At 42.8% G+C, this 9017-nt stretch overlaps 1 protein-coding gene across 1 annotated transcript; it reads right to left on the bottom strand.

Annotated features, from left to right (window-relative positions):
- Nucleotides 1-425: 425 nt before the first annotated feature.
- Nucleotides 426-8337, bottom strand: LOC123144386 (aminopeptidase M1-A). The gene is made up of 19 exons (XM_044563505.1): nucleotides 7989-8337; nucleotides 6235-6380; nucleotides 6057-6159; nucleotides 5298-5484; nucleotides 5111-5204; nucleotides 4303-4456; nucleotides 3866-3970; nucleotides 3668-3784; nucleotides 3085-3198; nucleotides 2607-2789; nucleotides 2213-2492; nucleotides 2002-2123; nucleotides 1820-1917; nucleotides 1555-1732; nucleotides 1344-1458; nucleotides 1183-1250; nucleotides 1025-1102; nucleotides 849-923; nucleotides 426-741 (listed from the first exon to the last, which is right to left on the bottom strand). Exons 1-19 carry the CDS (start codon nucleotides 8220-8222, stop codon nucleotides 559-561), a joined length of 2634 nt encoding a protein of 877 aa, XP_044419440.1. The 5' UTR covers nucleotides 8223-8337; the 3' UTR covers nucleotides 426-558.
- Between the last annotated feature and the right edge of the window lie 680 nt (nucleotides 8338-9017).

Here is a 9017-nt window from a genome sequence, read left to right as displayed (position 1 = left end):
ACCTCATATCTGAATAGCGGGTTGTAGGGCTAAAACCCCGAGTAGTGTGTACCTTCGCTATCACTAGCTACATCCGGTGGCTAAAGTATTTCCTCCTCCCGAATGAACCTCTCTTGCTCTACTTCATGCAAATTCAGCCAGCCTAGGAGGTCCTTTGCATGCTCCTTCCTAGAATTGCCCATCCTCCACCGATCGCAAACCAAGCCATCAAAACCCCTAGGGGAAGAACTGAGGGAGAGGATCCAGCCAGATTGTCGTAAATCCCCAACGTCCAACATAAATGCATGCTTGGGAAGAATGCATGTTTGGATCTTTTCTATAGTTTCCAGAAAGCCAAACAGCACCAGGAGCCTTCGGAGCAGCATGGGACGTAAACGCATCTGCTAAACCACGGCATCAACATGACAACAATAATCAACATGATATAAATCAAGTATATAACCGCCCTTTTATTACCAAATTATTCTAAAGTACACATCTGGAGTGCTCAGTCAAACCAGCACCACAGGGAGGAGGGCCGAATGTGCTCCGCCTACCTAGGGTTCTAGACTAGCCGTCTCAATGCTTGTGAGCGAGCTCCTTGAGAACATTGCCGAGGTCGGCCTCGCCCTTGGTGCTCATGACCCACTTGGCCTTGATCCTCACCCTCTCGATGCTCTGCTTCACCGTCCTCGCGATGCTCGCCTTGGTCCTGCTCTTGAAGAACTCTTCCGCCTCGTCACCCTTCTCGTCCGTGGCAAGCTGAGACAAATCAACAACGTTTCCTCCGTGTTAGCAGATTCTGAGTTTCAGTCGTGCACATGCATTTGCTTGTATGAGAGTCGCATATAACAGGTTATGACATTTACCGGTGAGACAGTGACGGTGATGAAATAGGTGAGCAGGTGTCCAGTGAAGGTCTCTGCTATGTAGTCCCAGTTTTCCTGAACCACCGACAAGGCATTTAGTCAGTACAGAAGAACAAAAGAGAGCAACAAGGCTAATCATATAACCAGGGAGATGCAAAAATAGCAATTATGAATACCTTCAACCATGTCCATGCCACCTCATGCGCTGCTGCAGTCACTCCGCGGAGCACAAATATACAATCCTGATTCCTTACCTATGGATGCAATATATCGTGAGTTAAGCTGGCTCAAAGTAAACTGTATCATCGAAAACGTTCTATCACTTTCTTGTTACCTCAGACGATAGCAGGAAATTCAGCGCTTCACGAACAACGTCAGGGTCAGGGGACGATGCCAAAGAACCTTCAAAGAAGAGGATCATAAATTTTAGTGAGATTCCACAAATATCATTGTAACTTGCACATATGATTCAACAAAAGGGAAATACTAGCTTACCTAGCACACGGACTTTTTCCTGGCTCAGATCAGTTTCCCTGTAAATCTTCAGGAGAGATTCATACCCACTCTTGTTTGACTTGTTCACTGTCTGCATCAGAGCAACATATGCAGCCTGTACAATACAGTAAGATGGTTAAGAAGTGGACTCTACATAGTTTGCAAGGTTATATAGCTATATGCTTAATTTAAGTTCTGTCACAGTGCTAACCTTTCGGACATCTGGTGGGAGGAGTGGCGTCTCTCTGTCTTCCAGAAAGACATTAAATCGACGGACAGCCTCATCTATGGTAGACTGATGGCCTAGTTCCGCAAGAGCAGATAAGAGGGTACCTCTTAACAGTGCATTCAGGTGACCCTCCCCACTCTTGGCATCCCAGCCAACTCTCCTGCAAAGGACGGATTTTTGGAAGGTTAGTAGAGACTACACGATAAACTATCCTTCCACTACAGAATGATAAAAGCAGATAACTTACTGTGCGAATGGCTCAAGGAAGTCAATTAGGAACTTCTTCATATTAACCAACTCCTCGGGTGCAGCAACAGCCATCATCTCATATATGCTCAGGCTTGTCTAAAAGGGCAAGAACAAAAACGCTTTAGAACAAAAATCAAGTTTAGGAACAACAAAAAGTAATTAGAATAGGAAGAGTAGTACGTTGATGGCATGTGCAAGCACAGTATACTCAGTCTCATTCTTGTACGCAGCAATCAAATGCAGCAACGTGACCAGCTTCTGTTTACCAGCCATACAGAGGGCATAGGTGTCATCAAGTACACCTGTATTGATCAGACAGTAATAATAATGTGAGAATAGTTGAAACAGGGAAAGACTTACACAGTTGTAAGAAGCCATGCAAGAGTTTTACCATATCTGTCTGCTGCACTCAGTATGTTGGTCTCAACTGCATGCCTAAGTCGGGATGCAAGTTCCTCGTCATAACTCACTCTATAGAAACCAGTCTGGTCGACATTAAGTTTAATCCAGAAATCATCTTTCTTTTGGCATTCTACGAGACCTGACAAATTGAAATCGTCCTGTTTTCCACGGAAAAGGAACTTTTGCTGAACTGAGTATGAACAGCAGCATAGTGTGATGGGAACCACCCATTGCCCAACTCCTTCAGACCCACTTGACAGGAACTGTGTCTGCAAAGAGACAAGACCAAAGGATGTTCAGAAAGCCACAAGCCAGAACAAAATTTGATAATAATGATAAAACATGTAAAGTTGAAAAGGATTTTGCAGATGTCTGTGGCCAACCTGCTCCAGCTCTAGCTTTCCATCCTTGAGTTTTACACTGACAACAGGATAACCTTGCTGCTTTGTCCATGAGTGCATTAATGTTTTCACTGGCTCACCAGACCCCTCTTCGAGGGCAGCCCACAAGTCCTCTGTCTTGGCATTTGAATATGCAAACCTTTTGATATATGCAGCCAGTGATTTCTAGCAAAACGAAGAACAGTTCAGTAAACTTCTTGTTTCCACTCAAAAGCTATTTTAATTTTCAATTGACAGGTTCCCACAAATGTGGATCTAATGTGCAAGTTTAAGTTCCAATCAATAGTCTTTATATAACTACAGCTAAGATTGCGTATAGGTCACCCAACTGTCCAAATACATTAAGAAAATAACAGAGTATGTCCTTCTGAGCTGGGGTGTAGCATCTCAAAAGAAATCATACGGCCAGGGTCACATGATCTGTTAAACTTGCAAACTGGGAAAAATAAGCAGAACAAACCTGGAAGATCTCAGCCCCAAGGTAGCTTTGCAACATTCGGATAACAGCAGCTCCTTTCCTATAGCTTATAGCATCGAATATCTCATCTATTTCATCAACATGATTTACATCAACCTGAAAATAATAGATAATAAGCCACATAACACATCAACTAGTAAGATAGGTTATAATGTACACAGTTGGCATAGTGTGAAGGCATGAATGGAAAGTTTAAAGTCTCCGCTAGTGCATTTAGGAGAATGTGATTTTTCTAAACCCCCCATCTTTCAGTGTGACAGGACCAAATTTCCCTCTAGAATATTACTGGAAATGTGAGAAGCAGTTGACCTTTTCCCTTTTCCCCCATTTTTTGTACGGTCATAGCAGGAGACTTGACTGGTAAGAAATATGCTACATGCACATAAAAGATCTTGAAAGCTTCTCAAGCATATGGCAATCCAAATTCTCATGGCATTTTCCATTTTTCTCAGGTAAACATGACATTTTAAAATATGAAACTGACATATCTCCCCTGTCCAACATGAGTGCAGATCCCTAAACAAGTCATATCATAGCACGCTGACAGTGACGACATAATTGTTACCTCAATTGGATGTGACCCTGCAAGAGCATCCAACCTGAAACCTGTTGTAGATTCCTCTAGAAACTGAATCCAAACATTCCATTCTGGAAAGAAACGATCTGCAGCTAAGTAGGATACCTGCCATGACAGTAACATTAAATGAGCAACAACATGAAATAATTGTAAGTTCTTGATATTTTGGTGTTTTCAGTTTCTTACCCATGTTGCAAAACCTTCGTTCAGCCATAGGTGTGTCCACCATTCCATAGTCACAAGATTTCCAAACCACTGGTGAGCTAATTCATGTGCGACAACAACTGCAACCTGGACAGATAAGAAGGAATTGACTAATTAGTTTTTAAAGGATGGTGTCAATGGCACATGGCCGGCAAACACCATATGCACACTTACTCAACAAAATGACTTGTAGCATCTCAGTGCTTATGTTTGTTATTAATTGCCAGGCGAGAGAAACTTTTGATTTTGTTATGAGATTCAGCATTGTGCACTGATACAACTAAATATATTTTCATGTGTCTTTGTAAAAGACCTAATGACGATCGAGAACCACATTCCCAACTTAGTACGAATGGTTGAAACAATAAAACCCCATAGAATGATCCCATGGGTCTCAGAGTGAGACCCATAGTACCTACCCTTTGCTTATTAGCAGCTGCAGAGTGTCGCTCATCAAATAGCAAAGCTGTTTCACGGTATGTAACTAAGCCATAGTTCTCCATTGCTCCAGAAGCAAAATCAGGAATGGCAATCATGTCCATTTTTGGGAGAGGATATGGCACAGCAAAGTACCTACAATTACAAATGAGCCATCATTAGCTGAACCCATGAATACAGTTTTAGGTGACAGATACTCAAATAAATACAATCACTTGAAAAGGTTTCCAGAAGGGGTACAAATTTAATAAATCATCATAGCATAAAAATCATTTTACAAATTGGAAAGACTTAGGCCCTGTTCTTTCACGGCTTAAAGCATAAGCCGTCCCCTCCCCAGCTTATGTTAGAAGCCACCCCCCATATTCGTTGGGGCTTCTAAAATAAGCTGGGGAGTGGGCAGCTTATTTGAACTCGCCAAAAGAACTGGGCCTTAGTAATCATCACATCATCAAATGAGCTTGTAAAGCAATATTTGGTAAAGTTGTATTGCATATAGATGGGAAAATATACGGTTCCTAATCAAGTGCATATACACAAACGCCTCAAACCAAAACATATAGATCAACCTATGGAACTAATGTTTCAGAATACAGAGGTGCATCGGTTTGACTAGCTATGTGCAATGGTAGTATTATTTACATCAGAATGATTTGGTAATTATTAGAGTACCATAACTTCCTAAACAACACTATGGGTTTAAGAAATGCAGCATCTAGAGATAACTACAACAAGAGCTCAAGACGACATTGTTAATCAATATACTAAGGCACGAGATCAGAAAATTACTCCTTGAAGAGGATCAGTGTCTTCACAGCAACCTCTAGTGCAAACTTCCCCTGGGCACTCTTACCAACCTGTGTGTAAACACGAACACTAGTACCTGCAAAGGGGAAATGAGGCCAGCATGAACCGCCAAGAGGTGAAAGCGAAAGAGAGACCTGTGGTAAGTAATGTGGCAGAGGAGCTACAGTACCATCCGCGGTGAAAGCTTCTACATAATCGAACATGCCGACAATAACGGCCACTAGATATGTTGACATTATCGGTGATTCTTGAAAGTAGACAGTTTTGGTAGGACCATTGACCTTCTCTTCAACAACTGGCATATTTGACAAAGCAACGGTCTCACACGGAACTTCAAGAGTAATTTTGAATACAGCCTGCATGGGTAAAAGGAACAGTTAAACCCAAAAGTATGTAATAAGTCTGCTTAATATTTATCCTTCTGTTCAAAAGATGCACCACAATTTAGCCTTCATTGAAAAAACAAAAAACATAAATTGCACGTGCTTATACTGCTCCCGATGAATATAATCAGGCATATTATGATGACTCCAAAGCAACTTGAAGTAAGCATTGGTATAAGTTAAAATCAAACGATACTGCTCCCGATGAATATAATCAGGCATCATGGAAGCATATTCCATAGGGTTGAAGGATACATCCAACCTGTGAGGCCAAATTGTTTGGTTCAAATCGAGAGCTCGAGTAACAAAAGATTGAAAACGCAGAATTTACTAATCCAACAAAGTGAAATATTAACCAGTTAACAGCCAAATTGTACAGAATGGATAACATCACACAAAATTCATGGACTTCATTGAAGCCAACTATAAGGAATAGCAATCCACATAAACACTATACGTCACGCATTTCTTCCCTTCCCCGGCACAACGGAAGTAATAGCAAACAATCAGCCAAAAACAGAAAGTAAAGAAGCAAAGCCGTAAACCTTGAAAGACGGTTCATCCCAGCATGGGAAGCAGCGCCTTGCATCAGCAGGTTCAAACTGGGTTACAGCCATGTTCTTCTTCTCCCCATTGAGCTCATACACACTAACAATCAAAAGGGAAAAGATTATATTGTGAATATCTTTATAAATATAAACCTTTGAGATATCAAATGATTACCTTCTGTAAAAACCCTTCATCTTATCATTCAAAGTTCCTTGGAATGCAATTACCAAAGTTCCCTCCCCAAGAGGAAGCACTTCATTGAAGCGAATAATCAAGATCTCATCCTCCAGTGCACTGGTAACCTCCACAGGAAGTAACACCTGATACAAAAGATAGCATGATTCATGATCAAATATAGAATGAAGTGCCAGGCAGCCTGACATCTCAAGCAGGTGTAGTCTGCTCAACTGCACAGGTCCCCCAAAAGTTAGGGGCCCCCAACTCAGCACTCTATTAGTACTAGTATAAATCATGAAGTTACGCTTCAGATTACCAAAGCATTTAATTGCCCATGTCCGTGAATGTCACCGTCAAGCCACCCATTTCACTTCTCACAATTCCAACTCTCTTCTCCATCTCGGTTTCCCCTTTGCTGTCGGACAAAGCTAATCAAAGCATAGCTACTAGCCTACTGATTTGTCTCCCCCGAACTAGTTTGTGGTTCCCAAGAAAAATCCTGTCAATGGCAATCAATCAACCTATTCTACTTTTACCTATTTCTAACATATTTATTTGTGAGCTGAAGCACGTGATTTTATTTCCTTATTTTGTTCTTCTGATCTGAAGCGCGGACCTGGTGCAGTGGCAGAGTCCTTCCACTTGTGGCCTGGAGGTCATGGGTTCAAACCAGCCTCAGCACTGGGTTCGTTCTTTTTGTTCTTCTGATATGCGGCAAATGCTAGAAATAGAAGGATTTACATGCTAGCTAGGGAGCAAACATAATAATGATTTATACTGAGGGATAAAAATCCCATCTTGGTCCAAAATATCTAGAAATACTCACATTAGTCCAGAAAAAAAAGGATATATGACAACGCTTGTTTGTGCGCGACATGATTATAGAAGTCCAGATTGGTCTTATAAAAAAGGATTTAATCTAGACAATTCAGTCAGATGGAAGCGGACTATAGCGGTGCAGATTACTTCTGGAGAAAAAGACTCTTCAGATTATAACAATGTAGATTATTCGTAAGAAAAAATCTAGACTGCTTATTTTGATGAGAGCGGGTTATAATAGTGTAGGATAGCACTTGGTACTAAATGTTTTGTAAATCACCTTTTGGCAGAAACTAATCTTGCTGCGGAAACTATGAAGACTATGCAAATTTTTATGATTAAATTTACGTCAGTACGAGGTCTAACTCCAGATTGTGCAGACTGATTTAGTACTTACGGCGTATGGCCCTGGTGACAGGAAAATGTTTGAAACAGTCCTTTACTGTGAAAAAAAAACAGTACATTCTATTCTAACACAGATCATTCGCCTAATATGTAAACAATATAATGACTATTATTGTTGAGCTTTGCCTAAGATGTAAGCAGCACATATCTCTTACTTTCTCCAAATCTACACCTCATAAATGAAATACCACGATCTCAATGTTCCATAGAGACAATACATCCAATTAGAGTCAGTTGCAACTCGTAGGCAAAGAACCTATGAGGCCTATAGTAAGCAGTGCACATCCAACTGTTGAGCTTTTAAGCAGCGCGAAATCGATCTCACTCACTTCACTGCCAAGGCAAATGCTAAAACGTCAACTTCCAAGGGCGAAACCTAGACAAAAACCTAGCCGCTGGTCGTAACCCCGTTGCAAAACCCCACCCGACCAATCGCCAAGGCCCAGCTTCCCACATCCCAAACCTCACACGAATAGATCAAACCGAGGAACCAGTGAGAATCGCCACGCGAGCAGCTAGGTAGGTACCTGGCCGGAGCCCTTGGGCGCGAAGTGCACGTCCCCGGGGGACACGTCCAGGTCGGCGGCGTTGACCACGAGGAAGCGCGTGGGCGCGGCAACGTCGACGGAGACGGACACCGAGCCCGCGAAGGTGCAGGCAGCGAGGTCCGGCGTGAGGCGCAGATCGTACCGCCGCGGCGCCGCGAAGCCCGGCAGCCGCGCCTGCCCCCTGAAGTGCTCCGCGCTCTGCTCCGCCGCCATGGTCACCGCGGGCGTCGGTGGAGTGTGAGGGAAGGAGAGATTTGGAAGCGTCGGACGCTCGGAGGAGGCGCTTGGGTTTGGCGATGAGTTTAACCAAAAGCGCTTTGCTTTGCGTTTTTTCGGGCTTGGCGAGATGTTATAGTGGGGCAGGGCGGTCTTCCGGAGTTTGATGGATGCACGGCACGGCGCAACCTACAGCCGCACAAGACCAGTTTTTGCCTTGTGGTGGAGATTAGGGCATAACTACGTGATGGAAAAGAAAAAAACCGTGCCAGCAAATCAGTTTTTTCGTTTCTTTTTTCAGGTGAAAACTCTTGCATACTCAGTCACAATGTCATTAAAAAAATGCACTGGAGGTCGTGCGAATGGCTAAGGCCTTGTACAATGAGAGGTGCTTAAAAGAGGTGCTTAGAGAAATAAACCAGACTTTTCTTAAGCACTGGTGCTTATTTGTACAGGGTAGACGCTTAACTAAGCGTCTCTTCTGTAGAAATAGGCACCGGTGCTTCAGAAAAACTCGGTTTATTTTTCTAAGCATCTCTCTAAGCACCTTTCATTGTACAAGGCCTAACTACACCTAAGTTTCTTGGCGGGATGGGATTTCGTGATATGGCCTTATTCAATCAGGCCATGCTTGGTTGACAAGGTTGGCGTATTCTTACCTCACCGGATTCCCTCTGCGCCCGGGTTCTCAAGGGCAGATGGTTCTCAAGGGCAGATATTTCCCTCATGGCGATTTCTGGCATGCGGTTGCACCTAGATCGGCTTCTTACACATGGCACAGTATTTTATTTG

The sequence above is a fragment of the Triticum aestivum genome, chromosome 6D, assembly GCF_018294505.1.
Source record: "Triticum aestivum cultivar Chinese Spring chromosome 6D, IWGSC CS RefSeq v2.1, whole genome shotgun sequence".
NCBI lineage: Eukaryota > Viridiplantae > Streptophyta > Magnoliopsida > Poales > Poaceae > Triticum > Triticum aestivum.
This window is presented reverse-complemented; position numbering and strand designations above follow the sequence as displayed.